The following is a 20,088-nucleotide window of genomic DNA, read 5'->3' as shown; positions in this document are numbered from 1 at the left end:
AGGAAGTTACAAGGGCTAGAGACTTTTTTAAAAAAAGAAAAAGAAAGCTGATAGCCTGAAGCCCCTCTTGGCTATGGGACCTGGTACATCTGAACCCCCTGTGGTGGCCGTCTTCAGATGCTGGAGATTGAACCTGTGGGTGGGGGGGTGAGACCTGCAGCCATCCAGATGTTCTTGAACTCTATTTCCCATCAGCCACATCTGCCTGGCCAATGATCAGCAATGATGGGAGTTGTAGTCCAGCAACTTCCGGAGATCCACAGGGTCACTACCCCCTGCTTTAATTGCATCCCTCTTTGGTTGAACAGTAAGGTTCTGATTAACATGTTAAACAAAACCATTCCATGTGTGCCATAAAGCTATGGAAGGAAAATATGAAAGTGTCTCTGATGGTATTTAATACATGAATGGAAAAGTCTCCACCCTGCTTTTGGAACGAAGCATTCAGAATTGCCATGTTGTCAGCCGCTCTTTCCTGACAAGTTTAGAATACGCAAGCTTGTATACGTAATGTTTAGTTACATGAAAGAAAAAGCTGGGGCTTTCCTGGGGGAAAAACAACAACATTGACATTGACCAAGCAGAAGGAAATTAACAGCAGTTAATTGGCCCGTTCCAAAAGGAGCTGATATTTTCCAAAGTAAACTTTTAGGGAGAAGACAGCTTAACCAGGAAGCTTTAGTTTGTCAAAGGAACTGAAAAGTGACTAGACATTACTACACACCTCTGCATCCATTTCACATAATACATACACACTTCTCTGTGTGTGCAGAACAAAATCTTACTCACTACGCTATTTTTTTAATTTTTTTGAAACAGGACTTAAGAAAATGGACAGAATGTTCATGTGTGGTGCCAATTATTCAATCAAGGCCGGGTGTTGTGGCCTTATTTCCACATATAGAACTATAAGAACTCATCAGGTTTACCAGTTATGCTTCAATAAAACACCAGGGCTGAGGCCAAAATAAAACGAACTCTTCACATTGAGTTGGGAGTGTGAAAGGGCAGGCCCAGATCTGATGCTTTTGAATGATCTGTATTTTCACCAACACTTGCATTCTGTGACCAACATCTGATTCCTTTTAGAATAAGCTGTATTTATTCCTGCCTGTTCCTTGCCAGCTTTTTTAAAATTAGCAGATATTAAGTTATTAAACCTCTTATGAAAACAGTGACTTATAAGAGCATCTGTGATCAACAAGTTTTATTGCACTATAAAATGGAAGTATTTCTCACGGGCACACTGGCAAGCTGTAAAATTATCATATTCATAAGTTTCCTATGTGGCACAAACACACACTGCATTCTTTGCTCGAATCAAATCAAATGTAGTGGGAGTATCCTTAAAGCAGTGTTTCCCAACCTTTGGTCTCTAGCTGTTTTCGGACTACATTCCCCACCATCCCTGACCACTGGTATTGCTAGCTAGGGATGATGGGAGTTGTAGTCCAAAAGCAGCTGGAGACCCAAGGTTGGGAAACACTGCCTTAAAGTACTGATGTTGCAGTAATGACTTGATTCTGAGCTTCAGGCAATCCAAATAAGGGAAAACCTATCATTAATGTACTGTAATTTCTACAGGGTGAAGTGGCCCACCTCAGAGTAGACATTAGTAACAGTAAAAAGTGGAAGGTGGTTAATAATCAAGGCTGGAATCCTAAATTATGGCTGTCAGCGGTGTGGCTTGGCGAAGTAATGCACCCAGTGATGAACCCACAGCCCCAGCATTTGTGCCAGAAGGTGGGGGCAGGAAAAAAAGCCCCTACACTGTGCCAGCTCCCAGGCTGGTACTGCAGAGTCCCAGATCAGACCCATCGCCATTGCCTGACAGCAGCACAGTCCACACAGGAGCTGCTGAATCCTGGGTCAGCCCAGCCCGGTTTCCAGCTATTTCAACCCACCATTGGAGTAGCTGCATTGGATTCCTCCTTTACACTGCAGCTCAACCAACAGAGGAGGCTGACAAAGCCAGGCAGAGCTGAGCCTCAGGACACTTCCTCTGGCCCCACAAGGAGTTGGGGTTGCACTGCTATAATTATGTATTAGATGCACCCATCCAATGTCATCTGCATTTAATCCAGGCACCAAAAATACTCATGCTATCTCTGTTACAACTTACACATTGTCAGAAACGGCTTAGGACCACAGTACCTCAGGGACCACCTCTCTCCATATGAACTGACCTACACCCTATGATAATCACCTGAAGCCCTCCTTCATGTGCCCCCTCCAAAAAAATGTCTTGAGGGTCCTTTTTTGCAGTAACCCCCTGTTTGGAGAATGCCCTCCCCAGGGAAGCTTGATTGATGCCTTCATTACATATCTTTAAGCAACAGACAGCAACGTCTCTCTTCAACCAGGCCTTGGACCGATGAACATTCTATTGCCTTTTAAAAACATTTTTGGGGAGGGGGGATTAATAGTTTGTTTTTCTTTTATGATTTATTTTGTATTCTGATTTTGTATTTTTATGTTGTAATCTTTGCATGAAGGGCAGTATACACATTGAATAAATTAATAACAATAAACATTTGGAGCTCTGGAAATATGCCTGGTAAATTTATCTGCTACTATGATTGGAATGAATTGTGATTGTATAGTCTCCACATTTTTGTCGGTATTATGAAAGACCACAGGGAAAATGTACAAGTTTCAAGATACTTCAACCACATAAATAGCCATTCTTGTAGAGTCAGGTTGTCTGAAGAAGTTTTCACACATCCACTAAGGCAACTGTAAACTAGAAGTGGCTGATGAACCAATTTCTGGATGGTCATTCAACTTTATGCTGGAGTCACATTGCACAATTCAACGTATGATGCTGGGTTAACACAAATGTACTTCTGCACACGAGCATCTGTTAACAAAGGTAAAACAATACTGGTGTTGCTTAAGGAGAAGGCAGCATTCCCATTTGATTTTCCATACTTCTTTATTTCCCTTGAAAAATAGGGTTTTGCAGTTCCTCAGTATTACTAAAATATTCATTTTTTTAAAAATAACACTTTTATAATAAAGGACTTTCACTATTGTGAATGTAAATCAAAATTTACGACTGAACCTTGCCAAGCAACAAGAAACACTACCATAGTGTGGGAGGCCAATACCCCAATGCCTTACTGACACAGTTTAGAAGATTATGCATGCTGAATATTTCAGTAACAGAGAAGTTTGTTTGAACAGCTATCAAATTTCCTAAGGACAAAAGCATCTGCTCCCATATCTTGTCTGCAAAATCTAGAAGTTATTAGATTTTACTTGTCCACAAAATCTAGAACCTAGATGATGCTAGTCTTAGAGCCATCCTTAATTTTTTACCCCAAATCCACCCTAAAGCTGAAGCCAGTAAATATCAATACCTCATTTACTTATCTCCTGGGAAGGGAAGGGTATAAATTCAATAAATAATATCTATGCAGTGTACATGATTATTTGCATAGTCACATTTACAGTAAGAACTCACAGCTGAGAGATCATGACATGGCCAACTTTGTCCTGTGATTAACGGCTGAAGTGAATCACAGTCTTGCTGTTTGTGCACTAGTTCAAAAATAGCATCAGAGAATGTGATCAGCATATAGCATCCTACACATCTGTTGAAATATAAAATAAAACTTCATCTGCTGGCATCCTTGAATAGTATTTTCCAACATGCCTTCTTTAAACTCCTGCTTTCAACCTATCTACATCTGCTTTTCTATTCTCCCTTTTGTAATGCACTGACCTCATTTTAACAATATGGATGGCCTGATAAATCAATTACCAACAGAAGTCTTCATGATTGCCCTCTGGAGTTTTAAACATATCATTCATATATCCTCAAGAAATGTCATTTGATTGTTTTTCATAAAATAATACCCAAGTTGACCGATTCTTCAGAACTTATACACTGAGCAGTGCTGTCCATCCCAAGGTTCTTTTTATAAATGCCCAAATTTGTTTCCATTAAACAAATACGCATATATTCAGTTTAGGTTGAAATCCTATGGCCCATGGGAGGGCACCACAGGGGCAAAAGGTACTAGGAATTTCTGACCTGAGAGACAGAGATCCAATGTTTAACTTTACTGACTAAAGAAATCTCCATGACCCTGGTCCTGCTGGTGTTGGAGCTCAGACATTGGTAGGACCAAAAAGGGTACCTAGTAGTAGAGGACCAGAGGAAGTTTGGATCCAAAGTGTTTCCAAGCCCCAACATACCCCCAAACAAAAGAAAACATTACATTGACTCAGGAACTGGTACTATATAAATCAGAACCCAGCAGGGAAGTGGTACTATATAAATCAGAACCCAGCAGGGAAGAAGTGCTTTGGGATTTCTCTCCTTCCTCCACCCCTGCAGAATTGGAGCATTAGTGCATAATTATTTTGTATCCACTCTTAACTTTCCAAAAATGTCGCTAGATACCTGATTAATGTCTTATTTCATAAGAGGAGAAATGGATCACTGTATGACTCTGACAGCTTAGCCAAACTTAAGAACCATCAATAAGTGCCAGAACTAAGACGCATATCCCCCAAAATCTGAGGGATTTGAATTGCGGTTGACATAGAGGGAGCTTATTGTGTATAGTTTACTTAATTGAGGTAAAATTGGTTTTATAGGGGTGTTTTAACTTGGAACTGTTTAAATTGTATTGTTTATGGATAAATTTTGATGTATTGTTTTTAGATATGGGCCAATGGTCGTAATCAATCAATCAATCAATCAATCAACTTTCCAAAAATGATTTTTACAAGGGCAAAAGCTGGAGAACAGTAAGAGCAAAGGAGATTGGAACCATGGGAGGAAAGACAAATTGTACAGTTCATGGAAAACCTCCCCAGACATATTCAAATACTTTTGCACAGCTATGAGAGATTTTTAAAAACTTTTTTTTAAAAAAAGACTTTTTTAAAAAATAGAAATTCAGGTTTTTTTAAAAGCAAAAGCTGTTGGAAGTTTTCTTCTATCTTGAGCAACAAATTATGTGAGGTCAATGTGCATAAAATAAGAAATCAGATGTTCCTTATTGTATGGATGCACAGCAAAAGAAGAAAAATTAAGCAAAAGTTTGAGATACCACAGACATTTATAATCTCTTTATTTAGCAAAATGCATTTGGAAAAAGCACTGTATTTTCTTCAATGTGTACAATAAAAACCATTTCCTCAACTCATATTCATTTTCAAATGCCTTGGATTTAAATATCATCCCCACGATTCCTGCATGCAAGAGAGGCACATTCATTAATTGCAGAAGCGATGTCTTTTCTTGTTTCAGGAACTTCTAGATACATACAGGGCCGATATCCTAAAAACTGGGAGGAGCAAGGGCCTCATCAATCAGTTAATCTCAGAAAATTTCCACACAGAAAGACTGCTAAGAACATAAAAAGAACTCTGCTGGATCCGACCAAAGGCCCATCTAGTCCAGCATCTATTCACAGTGGTCAACTAGAGGTCTATGGCATCTAGAATCCCACCTAGAAGTAATTCCACAAAAATGTACATTATCCTATACATTTCACCCACACTCTCAATACAAACATTCCCAACTGGATAGCACTTTGGTATAGATGGGGCTGAGCACCCATCATGAGCACCCCTGTTCCCTTTTCCCCAGTTACCTAATGCGTTCCCCTGGCTTCTTCAGGAAAGCTAAGTTCTGGCTCATATAAAATCATGTCATTGTAGAGATAGAAGGGGCCATGAGGGTCATCTACCTGAACATGAAACATTTGCTGACTGGCAACAGATTATGTGAACTGACACTAGTGAAACTCAGGGCTCGTCCACAATTTTGTGTCTAGAAAGCACAGGTCTGAGTGTTTATTCACTTGACTTGCACTTTCTAGGCAAACGTGCAAGGGGTTTTTCCCTTGCCCTGCTCTTTAGTGCTAAGTCGAAGCAAACATCAATTCAGAAAAAACCCAAATTGCTGTGTGCTCTCATTGAGCACTAAAGAGTTTTCCCTGGGGGGAAAGCAACAGGACAAGAATAAGTGTGGCTAAGCCTTCACTTGAGAGGATCTTACAAAATTATTGATGGTTTGTTGTGTATGTTACAATATATGACTCATCCCTCAATTAGGCAGGCGTTAAGTGATGAAAATGCAAGCGTGTGCCAGTGCAAAGATACCTTATTGTCTCATTCGATATTTTATTTATGGGCCCAGCTGCCTCTGCATTGCACTGACCAAATAACATGAGCTCGCTGCTCTTTCCTTCCAGCATAAATGGGGAAAAGGACAAATGACAGCATTTGGCTTATGGCGTCATAATTTCCCATTTAAGCATTCACACACTATAGGGTCTTGATGCTCCAGGAGCTGTTAGTTAGCTCAAACTGGCTTTCTGCTTACAAAGTTTGGAAGAAGGATCTTGCATAGTCTTGACTGGAGGTGGGGGCAAGGCAAGCAGCACTTTCTGTTACTGGCGATAGAGAGAAAATGATAGTGATACTGACAGGAAGTGCTATACAGTAGTGCCTGCGTTTTAAGACAGGTAAGCAGTAAGACGCAACAAATAATCAATAGCACTTCTCGTCACCCTCCCTTCATATAGTTATCTCTGGCTAGACAGAAAGGATGAAAACCTTGCTGCATGTGTGAACAACCAGTTTGGGAGACTGTTAAAATAGTCACATATTTAAAAAACTTCACAAAAGTTATGAAACAACTCATCTGAGAGATGTAATTTTTCTATTGAAGAAGGAAATGTAATGCCACATATTGAGTTCAGAACAAGGACATGTAACATTCATTCTTAGGACAAATGCAACTTGACCTATATCTAGGTGGTACTTTGAGATAAGTCTTCAGTGCCCCAATGCCCATTAACTTTATCTTCTCTGACTACAATAATTCAATAATCCCACAAGGGTTTCTGGAATGTGTCAGAAGATGAACAAAATATATTCTGGCCCTATTAAGCTTAATGCTTTGCATAGACATATCTAATCACAGAATGGTCAAGTAGCAATCACTGGGGTTTTTATTGCTAGCATTCTGTCTGAGAACAAGAGGAATACAGCCACAATAATATACAGCTGTCAATTAGCAAGATCGCATACAGACATCTTTGGCTATGCAGGCTCTTGGCTTTCTGGAACCAAGTGAGTTGCATGGCTAGCATGACAAAGAAAATAACAATGTTCAGAATGAGGAAGAGGCGGGTGTAAGATGCTGACATTGAAGGAGCACTGCTTCGAGCAGTTGCCAGCATCTGTGCAAGACCAGATCGGCCTTTGAATAACACACTGTCCTTGTGTTTCCCATATGTAATATCTGCAAAATCAAGAAGATCTTTCATTTCCTCATCTTCATCCACAGGCAATTCTTTCTGAGCCAAAGTCTGCGCCTTCTGTCGAACTTTTCTTTCATTCACTTCAATCTGTGCAAAAATGTCAGGACCAGCATCAACGTACTTATAGCCTTTAGCCATCTTTCTGTTCTTCTTTGCTTTGCCTTGCTGCTGCTGCTGCTGCTGTTGCGAGATTGCAAATATCCTGTCAATGGCCTCCTCCGTCTGCCTTTTATCTGAAAACCGCAGCAGGCGCTCAGCTGTCTTTCTGAAGCTGTCTGTGTTCCGCACACGGGAAAGTATCTGTTTCTCTAGCTGCTGGAAGACAGGCTTGAAATGCTGAATGTTCTTTTCTACTATCCCCATGTAGTCTCTGACTTCTGATACCGGGAGGCTGGTAATAGCTGAGGCTTGGTCGAACAGAACTTTATGGCGGTCTGCAATAACTTGTGCAAAGACAGAGCGGCTTTTATCCTCACCGGTCCATAAATAGACAGCATAGGCATGCTCATCGGTTGTTATGAAGACATCTAATTGCTGAGAATCCCCATGGACGCTGAAGCTTTGGACCTCAATGGAAGGCCCAATAAAGAGGTACACAGCTCTCGTGACTGGGGCTCGCAGGTGAGTTGTGACATTCACATAGTTTGTCCCATTGTAAGGGTAGCCTCTGGGATACATTCTTGAGGCAATGACAGCTTTTTCACTGTAGCCAGTGTCATCCATCCAGTACATCTTGTACATTCCATCTCGTTGCCTAATGAAGGCCCCGTGGACATCGTCAATAACTGTCTCCTCAAAAGGCACATCCACATTGTGGAAGAAGCTGGCTACTGTCTCCAAGGGGCTACCATCGTCAATAAGTATTTGGTCCACTAGCAAGAGGAGCTGGGGGTGTATAAGTAGCAGGTTTCTTTGGAGGCTTTTCAGTTTTAGTTTGGGGTTGTACGCACCCACTCCTTCACCCCTGATGAAGATGATCCCACTTCTTTCCATAGCAGCAACCACTCTGCCTTGGCAATCTGCAGCCAAGTCATGTTTATATTTCAACCACTTTGATGAACAGTCTTCAGTAACTTGCCCTTCCCAGGGGTAAAAACAGCTCTTCGACACAGCTGGAGAAAACATCAGTGCATTGTTTAAAAATGTGTATTTTGGTCCATACAGAGCTTCTGTTATGAAAGGTACACCATTGGGGGCAAAAGTGAAGGAGTTCTGATCTGGGTGTTCGTGGCCAGCATTGAAGTTCCTCCAGCCTTTTATCCAGTCTTTGTATTTATTTTGGTGAACAATATCATATATTGCACGTCCTCCCAGTTTTCCTGATTTGAAGGAGAGGAAAGGTCTGTTGACTTCGGCCGGCAGTGCACTTCCATACGTTACAACTCCCCAGTCCTCAAAATAATGCAGTTTTGGAATGCCATAGTCTGGCGGAGGTACTAAACCCAGGCTTGCATCATACCTTTCCAAAAATAAAAATAAAAGAATGACAATAATTGGCATTAATTATTCATCTCTTTTGATTTTCTCAGATATCAAGCCATTCTTAATTAGTTAAATATTAATAGGTAACAATATTCCGTTCTCTAACCATCCTTGCTGAATCATACTGTCCTGATTATATGCAGGTTTTGCTTATCTATAAGCAGGAATTATAGTATCTTACACTACAGGAACTCGCATGATCTAGAATATCTGCAAACAACTAGGGAAGGCAATATTTCAGATGAGGAAGATTCAGGGAAGAGCAGTCACGAAAAGCTCCAGTCCTTGACACTGGGGATGGGGCCAAATAAGAATTTGTGAACTTCCCATTAGAAAAGAAGCATTTCTCCATTTCAAGGCAGGTTCAGACCCCTTTAAATGTGTATCTTGCTCAAAATGGAATTTGCCCTCCCAACCTAGCCCACCAAGCCAGGACTCCCACTTTCCAAAGTTAATAAAACATACAAACAAACCTACTTCTAAGAATGAGGAGGAGGTATCCCACAGTAAGGAAGACTCACTAGACAAAGGAGAAGCCTTGCTGGATCTATCCTTGGATAGATATGATGCTCCTAAGTATATTCATGAACATCATTTTCTGCTGGGGATCATGGGGTTTGTAGTCTTCTCTGTTTCCTGAGCTGAAACGGGAGGCATATAATACCTACAAACCTCTGTGATCTGACAGTAAAAGATAATTTTGTACATACTCAGGAGCCTAATTTCCAGCCAATGGCAGTCCCCACAAGGCTTCTTCTGTGCCATAAGTTGATTATTATTCTTTTGTAGGGGCAGGTTGGGGCTGAGGTTTGCACAAAATTACTGCCAATTTTTTCTTCAGTTTTCATTAGATACTGCTTTCATAATTTCAAAATTTATTCCAAGTTCATAAGGACGTTAATTCCATGCCAGTCAGTTTTTGTCCAAGGCAGCACATGAACAGAGTACAATATTCCTACATACATTGGCAGAGGACCCTCAAAAGTCTCTCTGCATTAGGATTTGTTTGTCTCGTACCAGATAAATTCAGTGTGAAGCGTGCACCAACGCTGTCCTTTGGATGGTGTCCCTGGACCTTCAAGCACTCGGTTCCTCCTTATCTGATCAGCCAACCAATTTCCACTACCATTGCGCATAACGAACTTGTCCAGGAACACCAACTGGCTCTCTGGTCCATAAAACCAATTGTAGTTGGAATCTGCAATAGCAACTGTCCTTTGGAATCCTATGAGGAAAAGTAAAATCAGACATGTATCCATGTAAGCACATTACTCAACACTGCATATTTGAGTACAGAGATGGGAGTGTCCTGCTGAAGTCAGAGGGAGTCCTTGGGAATTGAAGATTTCCAGGATTCTAACTATGCTCTTGAATATTGTTTTATCTAGCATGCAATCAATTTAAGAAAAGAGTTTCAACAGACACCCCCTTTTTAGTTAATCTCAAACCCAACAACAGTATAAAGTTGTGAAGTGGTATTGCCTCAGTTATATGTACACGTATGAGAATACTTGTGTTGTAGCAGGCATTCTAATAAGGATGGTTTGCCTGGTTTAATAAATTGTGGTCCAACTTCATAGTCTAGTTGCAGCAGGAAGATCCATACCACAATATTAACTCCCTTTTCAGCAGGAACGCCTTGCCTGGTGGGGTAGAGGTGCAGCAATAGCCTCCCAGCAGCAGCAGCACTGCTAGTTACCTGGGGGCGGAGAGGGAAGTTGGTGGCAAGTTCAGAGCTGAATGGGCAAATGGGCAAGAAAAGCAGAAAGCGCTTTCTGCATTTAAAAATGCACTTTTGGATCCAACCCAAATATTCTGGATCACTTTGATCCAGAGAATCCTCTATGTGTGCAGAAACAGATTTTTAGGTGTGATTGCACTGTGTGTATCGCTTGACAGCTGGTTGGTGCTGCTCAGCTCCAGCAACACTTATCTCCTGTCAGGAGGGGCTACAGTTTGATACTGGCATGCAGCCTGCCACTGTACACAAGAATCTCACAACTTGGGGCTTCATCTAAAGACCCATTGGTCATTTATTTTGAAGCTGATTCGAGCTGCTTACCTGGCAGAACTGTCCTGTACATAAAAGCAAAATGTTCTTTAAGCCAGGGGTGTTTAAAGTGGTTAATGTCAAAGTGCCTTTGAACAAGGAACATGTATTGGAAAAGGGATCTGGTGGTGTAGCTGCCATATGCTACTCCTTCATAGAGAGATCCATCTGTCACTTCCTGAAGCAGAACTATAGACTTTTCCATGATTGCAAGGACTTGCTTAGTCCACAGGTATGCTTCCTGAAGATAACCTGGAAGGTAATATTGAGAATATTATACCCAATAGAGATATGATCTATAAAATGTCATTTTTAAACACAGATATATAAAAAATTACACATACTAGTTTATGACCAGGATGGAAAGTATTCTATGAAAATATCCAAACTGAAAGTGGCAAAGAATTCAGCTTCCCCTGAATATCAGCTTTCGTTAAAAATGAATTATTCCAAAACCTCAAGTGAAGGCCAGGGGCATGATCCATCTTCCTACTTATGTGAGTTGGCTGCTTCTGCTCCAAGCAGCAGTTACTTACATGCAGCCTTGGTGAGGTGTATTAAACTGGATCCATATATAGGAGACAAGCCTTTGATAACATGTAATGCCCAAGTTTTCTGCCAAGGGATAATGCCTGGCCAATGACCAGTGGTTGTCAGTGACTGACTAAACGAAAGGTCATGGGTTTGTGGTGGATAGCTCAAGGAAGATGCAACTCAGTGTGGATCAGTGGAGAAAAAGGCAAAATCCATGATAGGGTTGATTAAGGGAGGGAAGGGAAATGTGATGCACCACTTAAATCAATATTTAATGTGGCTGGATTTCATGGAATCTTACTATGTACAATTCTGGTCTATCCAACTCAAAAACAACCAGGAAACCAGCAGAAAAAGATGACCAAATTGATCAAGGGGTTGAAACCCTTCCCCACAAAGAAAGGCTAAAGCAGTTGGGACTTTTTAGTTTAGAAAAATAGGCAAATGATAAAGGAGGTTTATACAGTTTTGCAGGGTGTGGAATAAATGGACAGAGATAATTTTTTCTCCCTCTATTATATCACATGTTATATCCTTCCCGTTCAAGCTGTTTTACAAAACATACAGGATAAATAAATTACTTGCAAATGCATTCTGAAGAAGAAAGAGTAAGAAACAGCGAGCTTCTTCAGTAACACTTCTCAAGGCGATGTCCTGAAAATAAACTAAAGCTGCAATCCTAATCACGGCTACCTGGCAGTAAACCCAGATGACTTCAGTAACTGAGAAGTGAGTTATTACTGCGCTGTAAATCAATGTAAGTGGAAGGCAGCTGTGGTCTGCCTACTTGAGGCAGGTTCCAACATACCCTTTCCAGTTGGTTGCACTAGCTGTTGATTATCAAGCAACTGTATCAACTTCTGAAACTTTTGTTCACAACTAGAAAACGCTACTGATTCAATCATGCTTTTTTAAAAAATGACTCTCTCATTGTTCAGCACATACCTTGATTCATCAGAACCAGGCTTCCTGCCAGCAAGGCCACGCAGTTGGTTGGCTGGTGGTTGTGCAGGTACTGGAATCCCCATCCCCGCCTGTATGATGCTTCATACATGTATCCTGAGGCATTGGCAATCACCTCAAGAAATCTTTCCTGCTGGGACTTGCTAAGATAGTTGTACAAGAAATCATAAGCAGTGGCAAATCCAACCAAAGAGTGAGCGAGAGGGACCTCATCCCATGGTGCATCCTTCACCAGCCTGTGGAAGACAAGAGAAGGGTCAACTCTATTCATTTTAGTCATACAGTAATATCCATATGGCTGGATCCCTGTGCTGACAGGGGGTTGAATTGCTCTGCTGCCTACTTAAGATGCTAGAAATTATGCAAAATCCATATGTGTGTTTGTGGGATGGAGGTGACTGAACCCTAGAGAAACTGCTGCCCGTAAATGGCTGAACGTTTACGAGTTTCCTTTATACGTTAGGTGGACACTTTAAAATCTACAACGTTTATAGAAGTAAAAAGCAATAAAAATGTTATACAGTCTTCATATGAGCTGTGTAACATACTGATGCTTCATAAAATGCAAACATTTTATACCTACACAAACCTTTTTAACACTCTAGCTTTTGAAAAATACCACAGCAAACCACTGATTATGCCAGACCATTGGTGATTTAAAAGGACCTATTTACACATTCACACTGTGGAGTCATTTATTTGCCTTCAAAAATGTACTATGGGATCACTGGAATCAAGCTGAAAGGAACAGCGCTAAGCACAGCCTTACCAAAACATTACATCTACTGAGAAAGTTTTTGGGTGGTTACCCTCCCCCTTCCTCCCACAAAGGCTTCTCTAATTGCAGAAACTCAAATGAACTTCAAACATTTAATCTTGGATTAAACTCTGAACATATTAAATATCACTGGACCTTCATGTCAGTATCTGTCTGTCTGCCACACTCGTAATTTACACTGCTATTCCCTTGCAGTTTACTTCACAAAAGGCAATGGCTCAAAAAGCAGCCCATGCTGTTCCACATTTTTAATGAACGGCTGCCAGAGCTATCCCATGTTTATCAAGAGGCAAATATTTAAAACCTCACCAAGTTATCCCCAATAAACTCTGCATTTAGTGTGGCATTAATTGCTTCTTTTCTGTACTTTGATTTTGCCAAAACTGCGGCCCTACAGAGGCAGGAAGTAAAGATGACGACTTGATAGACACATGCAAGCCACAACTGGGAGAAATTTCACTCTGTTCAATAAATCTGGGACTCGGGTTTGGTTTGGGTTAAGCTGCTTTTGCAATATACAAAGTAGACATTTCCTTTAAGAGTGAAAAAAAGTGCCTGGAAAATTATATTTTTAATACGTAACTAGTGTTGGCCTATCATGGCTTAAAATATGTGAATGAATGAACACTTAACCATTTCCCACTGCTGTCCCTACAACAAAATCAGAGAGGTGTGGTCTGATAAATAATAGTGTGATAGAACTAGCATTCTTTAGAGTTTCTGGTAGAGCGCAGAGGGAATATTTTCAGTATGAAAGTGCTTTGAATAAAATAGGAACATTGGCAGCTGACTTATACTGAGTCGGACCACTGGTCCATCAAGTTCAGTATTGTCTACACTGACTGGCAGCAGCTCTCCAGGGTTCCCAACAGGTGTCTCCCCCAGCCCTACCTGGAGATTCTGGGGACCATTTCTGATGCTCTCCCACTGTGATATGGCCCTTCCCAATGTGAGAATGCCTCTGCTCTGAGAAGCCCCTGGTTTATCCCCATTCTGTTGAGGCACCTAACCATAAGCCTGCATTTTTATCAAAGCTTCTATATATTTCAATCAAGGCTTGTATTTAAAAATGAGCTTAAAAAAGGATTTTCAAATGTTTCATGCCAGGCAGAAGAAACCTTGGCCATTCTCCTAAGACAAGAGGGCCCCATTGATTTATAGTAGAAAAACAATTCTCAAAGTCATAAAAAGGGAGAATTACATATGCTGCCCCAAGGCTGAGAAAACACCATTAGGAATGGGGTAAGATAATACTAATGTGCCTCCCAGTAAAATGAGCCAGATCTTCTTTCTAAGGTTGAAAGGCCAGGAGCAAATGGAAAGAAAAACATTTAGCTAGAAGAAAGAGAGCATTTTTGGGGAAGTCTTTTTCTAAAGCCATTCTTTCTTAAACTGAAGAGGCTTCTTTTAAAAGCTGTTTTACTGAGTTTCTTCCTTTTTACTTTGAAAAGCTTTATTCTTTTAAGAGGCTACCTATGATAAATGTATGAAATATATTAGCTTAAATATATTGGCTTAAATGTAATTATGCAAAGGATTTAAGGAATGCTAGATTCTTATTTCATAGAGTCATATTGCAATAGGAGACCAGAGGGGCAAATGAGCCTAGCCCCCCCCCCCTGCCAGACAGAAGACGCCATCCAAGCAGTCTTGATATATAGTTGTCAGGCATTTGTTTAGAAACATTAAATGAAGGAAATCTTTCAATGTTGATGTGAAACTCAAGATCCTTGACATCTGTTGAACATAAAAATGTAAGATTAAACATTTGTTTTAGAAGGCAATAGGGCAAGAAGGGCAAGAGGTGAGCTGGTAATTAAGATTCCATGTAAGATATATTATTACTTATATGTCATATATATAGCTCTTTGTCTCCCTTATAAGGGCAAGGAAATGGGTGTATCTTTTGTGGGTGTATCTTTTGTGATTGGTTCTACCAAACAGCCAATAGGAATTTCAACCAGGCTGATTGGACAGAGGCAGCCACAGGAGGAGCAAAGGGGGCTGGATTAAGGGAATATAAGTGCTGGCCAGAATGGCAGGAGGCCAGGCCAGAGCTTGGTAACCATGTACCACTGTGCCTCTTATTTATTTGTCTGACAAATAAATTACTATTTTAATTTCTCTATTGCTGCGTTGAATATTTCATTCCAGCTAAGCGTTAACCACAAGCAGGGTGCTACATTTTATGGTGCCCTGTGACTCGGATAAGTGGTCTGCTGGAACGCAGCCCCTTCGCCCTACTGGGCAGGGTACAAGAGAGAGGACAACTGCTTACCCAAAGCGCGCACTGGTAAATTTTTCCAGGGGAACGCAGAAGACTCGTCTGTCTGATACCCTGCTCACTGGCGGCGACGGACCGGGGGAAACAGGGAACCAACCAAGGGTAAGTGCACAAAGGGATTTTTGGCCCTCCAATTAATTAGGAGGAAGAGAAGTCTTGATCAAACTTCTGCGTCTCAGTAAGGGGAAACTGAGTACGCTAGGTGGTTGGGTACATCAGATGGTGATCTGGTGTAGGGAAAGGGAAAAATTGGGAGGTAGAGTGTGGTGAAGTATCCAGCGCATTGTATGTGTGAGAAAGTACAGAGCAATCTGTAGCTGACCTGAGTGTGGAGTGGGCAGTACTTCGGTTCCTAGTAAGGCGACTTCACTAGGCAAGGAAACCCACGAAGCGCGTCTGTGAGTGACTGAGTGGATACTTCACAGGGCCATACAATGGGAGTTGGGGGTTCAAAGGGGGAAAATACACCTCTTGAGTGTATGTTAAATAATTTTAAGAAAGCCTTCTCAGGGGCATATGGAGTCAAAATGACGCCAGAGCGCTTGAGAACGTTATGTGAACTAGAATGGCCAAAACAAAATACTGGATGGCCATCTCAGGGAACTTTTGATATAAATTTAGTGAGCAAACTTTGGACTGATATCGCCAAAGAAACTGGAGGGTGCCCAGAACAATTTCCATATATAGATTCCTGGCTGAGCACATTAAATAAAAATCCTCCATGGATAAGGGAATGCAAAGTCAAACGATGCAAATTATTGGCTGTAAAAGCCGAAGCTAGGAAAGGAATCTTGCCAAATAAACTCAAACCCATTTTTGAGGGGCCAGAGGAAGAGGTGCTTCCACCTCCACCCTATGCTCCACATCGAAGGGAGCTTAATCCAAACACTCCACCAGTTGTAACCCCAAGGCAAGAAACTGGAATGAATAATGGGAGTGGAGTCACAGAGTTTGATTCCTTGATAGATTATGATAAATATCTTCAGGAGGCATTGGAGTCCTATAATAAAGCCCAAGCAGAAGTGGTTATTCCACCTGTGACTCCTAATAGACCTCCATCTACAGTCTCCTTTAGTGGAACAACTGATTGCCCACCCCAAACCCCTGTACATCCAAGTCCCAGAGAAATATTACAGAAGTTACAGGGAGACCTTGCTCGGTCAGCAAGCAATACAGCCAGGCGTATAAAGCTGCTAAAAGAACGCCTTGCGACAGATACCATCCCCTATGATTTGAGGCCCCTAGAGCAAAGTGAAGAGAAAGATCACGTAGTAGCCCCTCTTAGAAGAGTATTTGATGCACTTGAGGAGCCTGCGCTGGTTAATGGGCAACCCGGACCACGGCCACCTCGAACTTCGACCCTGCAATATATTCCATTCACAACTACAGATCTGATGAATTGGAAAACACACACCCCATCTTTTGCAGAAAAACCTCAGGCTATGATGGACTTGGTGACTTCAATAATAAATACTCATAGTCCTACTTGGACAGATTGCCGCCAGCTCCTGAATACTCTGTTCACCACTGAGGAAAGGAGAGACATAATTGAAAAGGCACAGATATATTTGCGTGAGCAGGCCAGAGTGGGAAATATTTATAATATTGACCGTCATCTCCAAGATAACTTTCCCTTGGAAGATCCTAATTGGGATCCAAACAATGCAATTCACCTGGCCAGACTTACCACCTACCGCCAGACACTTGTGCAAGGTATCCGCAGGGCATGCCAGAAGCCCACTAATATGTCTAAAGTCTCAGAAGTAGAACAGAAACCAAATGAGAGTCCGGGAGACTTTTTAGAGAGGCTGCAAGAAGCCTATCGTATATGGACTCCTTTTGACCCTGAAGTCCCTGAAAACAGTAGAATGATTACTGCTACATTTGTGGCCCAGTGCGCTTCTGACATTCGTAAGAAAATTCAGAAATCAGAAGGATGGGAAGGGATGCTGATGAGCCAAATTATGGCCATTGCACGCCGAGTTTATCGGAATAGGGATGAGGCTGAGAAGCAAGAGAAGAAGAAGTGGCAGAAGGAAAAGATGGTAATGCTAGCCACAGCAGTGAAGCAAGACCACCGCCCCTTAAATGGAGGGCGAGGGCGAGGAAGGAATCCACCACTGGGAAGGAATCAATGTGCAAATTGCAAGAAGGAGGGTCACTGGAAGCGGGAGTGTCCTGAACCCCTGAGGTTGGAAGAAGTACGCCCAGGCCCAGGCCCAGGCTCCGGCCCAAGAAACCAGGGACGGGGACGGGGAATGATCCGAGATGGAAGATATCAGAGACCAGGACAGGGACGGAGTAGAGACAATTTCATTGGACTGGCAGAAGAGGATTTTACTCAAGACTAGGAACGACCGGACTCCATAAAGTTAGGCTTCCAGGAGCCCACGGTCACGATTCAATTAGGGAGCCATTTAATAGACTTTATGATTGATACTGGGGCTGAATACTCAGTACTCCCAGAACTATTGCAGAAAAAGGCATCCAAAAGTGTAATCATTAAAAGTGCCACTGGACAGTCAGCTAAGAGGTCTTTCCTCCAACCTTTGGAATGCCAGATTGGGGGACATCGTTTAACCCATCAGTTTTTGTATATACCTGAGTGTCCAATACCTCTCTTAGGCAGAGATATGCTGTCCAAATTGCAGGCCCAAATCACTTTCACTCCTCGAGGTCCAGAAATGAAACTGCCATCAAAAGCAGCAGGAATAATTACCCTCTCAGTACCTAAGGAACAATCATGGCGCCTAATGTCAGCCTTGCAAGTCCAACCCACATTGGATACAGAATTAAACAAGCTCCTCCGAACTCTACAGGTGCCACCAGGAGTATGGGCCGAAAATAGCCCACCAGGAATGGCTAAGAATATAGCTCCAATTGTAGTAACCCTAAAACCTATGGCTACCCCTGTATCTGTAAAGCAATATCCCTTACCCCGGCGAGCAGCGGAGGGCATCCAGAAACATTTGGACCGCCTATTAAAATATGGTCTGCTTAAGCCTTGCCAATCAGAATGGAACACACCCCTTTTGCCTGTTCGAAAACCTGGGACAGATGAATATAGGCCAGTGCAGGACTTGAGGCTCGTAAACCAGGCTATCGAGACCTTGCACCCAAATGTACCAAACCCATATACCTTGCTGAGTTTGATCCCACCAGAAGCAACATTTTTTACTGTATTGGACTTGAAAGATGCATTCTTCTGTTGCCGGCTGGCACCACAGAGCCAACCTATATTTGCCTTCCAGTGGGAAGACCCTTTGACAGGAACAAAAGGCCAGCTAACCTGGACAAGATTGCCCCAAGGATTCAAAAATTCCCCAACTTTATTTGGCACTGCCTTGGCGAGGGATCTAACAAGTTACCCCTCAACACCGGGAGAAAAGGTGGTTCTGCAATATGTGGATGATCTTATACTAGCTGCAAAGGATTTTGATACCTGTAAAGAAGGGACAGAGGAACTGCTCCACTTGCTCTGGGAAGCTGGCTACCGAGTTTCCCAGAAAAAGGCACAGTTATGTTTAGAAAAGGTCAAATATTTGGGCTTTGACATCTCACACCAACAACGAGCATTGAGACCAGAGAGGAAAGAAGCTATTTGCCTTATCAAGGAACCTACCACAAGAAAACAACTTAGGGGATTCCTGGGAACAGCAGGGTTTTGTAGACTATGGATACCTGATTTCAGTAGTCTGGCCAAGCCCTTACATGAAAGCACTCGAGGTGCAGAAAAGGACCCATTCGTATGGGGACCTGAGCAGAAACAAGCCTTTTTAGTTATCAAACAACGACTTATGGAGGCACCAGCCCTTGGATTGCCTAATTCGGAAAAACCCTTTCAGCTGTATGTACATGAACAGAATGGGATTGCAGCGGCAGTCCTGACCCAGAGATTAGGAAGTTGGAACCGTCCAGTAGCTTATTTGTCTAAACAATTGGACTCAGTAGCAAAAGGATGGCCTCCATGCCTAAGGGCAGTAGCAGCCACTGCGAGCCTTGTCAAAGAAGCTGATAAATTTACCTTTGGCCAGACGATGTATGTGAATGTACCTCATGCTGTTCTGACACTCATGGAATATAAGGGTAGTTATTGGCTAACGAACCCAAGGATGGCTAGATACCAAGGCCTATTGTGTGAAAATCCCAGGATTCATCTACGAGTAGTGAATATGCTCAATCCAGCGACTTTGCTGCCCCTACCAGAGGTAGATGATGAGGAATCACATGATTGTCTCCAAGTAATGGATGAAGTTTATTCCAGTAGACCTGATCTGAAAGATGAGCCATTGAAAAATCCAGATGTTGTATATTATACGGATGGTAGCAGTTACCTGCATGAAGGTGCCAGACGAGCAGGATATGCTGTGGTCACCAATGAGGAAGTTGTGGAAGCTGAGGCTTTGCCTGCTGGCACCTCAGCACAAAAGGCTGAACTTATAGGTTTAACTAGAGCTCTGCAATTGGCAGCCGGATGTAAGGCAAACATCTATACTGATTCAAAATATGCCTTCTTAACCCTGCATGCACATGGAGCTCTATGGAAAGAAAGAGGTCTAATCGGAGCCCACGGGAAGGCTTTGAAATATGGACCTGAAGTAGAAATCCTGTTAGAAGCAGTATGGGCTCCAGAACAGATTGCTGTAATGCACTGCAAAGGTCATGGACGAGGAAGGGATCCAATAACCAGAGGAAATCATGCTGCTGA

The 20,088-nt window shown here is 42.1% G+C and overlaps 1 protein-coding gene across 3 annotated transcripts in view; it reads right to left on the bottom strand.

The window, feature by feature from the left end:
• Positions 1–5,070: 5,070 nt before the first annotated feature.
• LOC309339079 (dermatan-sulfate epimerase) overlaps positions 5,071–20,088 on the bottom strand; it is a 145,950-nt gene continuing 130,932 nt past the window's right edge. For all 3 annotated transcript variants that reach the window (XM_081856941.1, XM_081856939.1, XM_081856940.1), the window contains 4 exons: positions 12,301–12,554; positions 10,834–11,073; positions 9,789–9,996; positions 5,071–8,748 (listed from right to left, as the gene is read on the bottom strand). In XM_081856941.1, coding sequence (XP_081713067.1) covers positions 6,984–8,748; positions 9,789–9,996; positions 10,834–11,073; positions 12,301–12,554 — 2,467 coding nt within the window. In that variant the 3' untranslated portion in view covers positions 5,071–6,983. The remainder of the gene's footprint in view (positions 8,749–9,788; positions 9,997–10,833; positions 11,074–12,300; positions 12,555–20,088) is intronic.

The sequence above is a fragment of the Podarcis erhardii genome, assembly GCF_964252035.2.
Source record: "Podarcis erhardii genome assembly, chromosome: 3".
In the NCBI taxonomy this organism is placed as follows: Eukaryota; Metazoa; Chordata; class Lepidosauria; order Squamata; family Lacertidae; genus Podarcis; species Podarcis erhardii.
The sequence above is the reverse complement of the archived record's forward strand: the minus strand, read 5'-3'. Positions and strand labels throughout refer to the sequence as shown.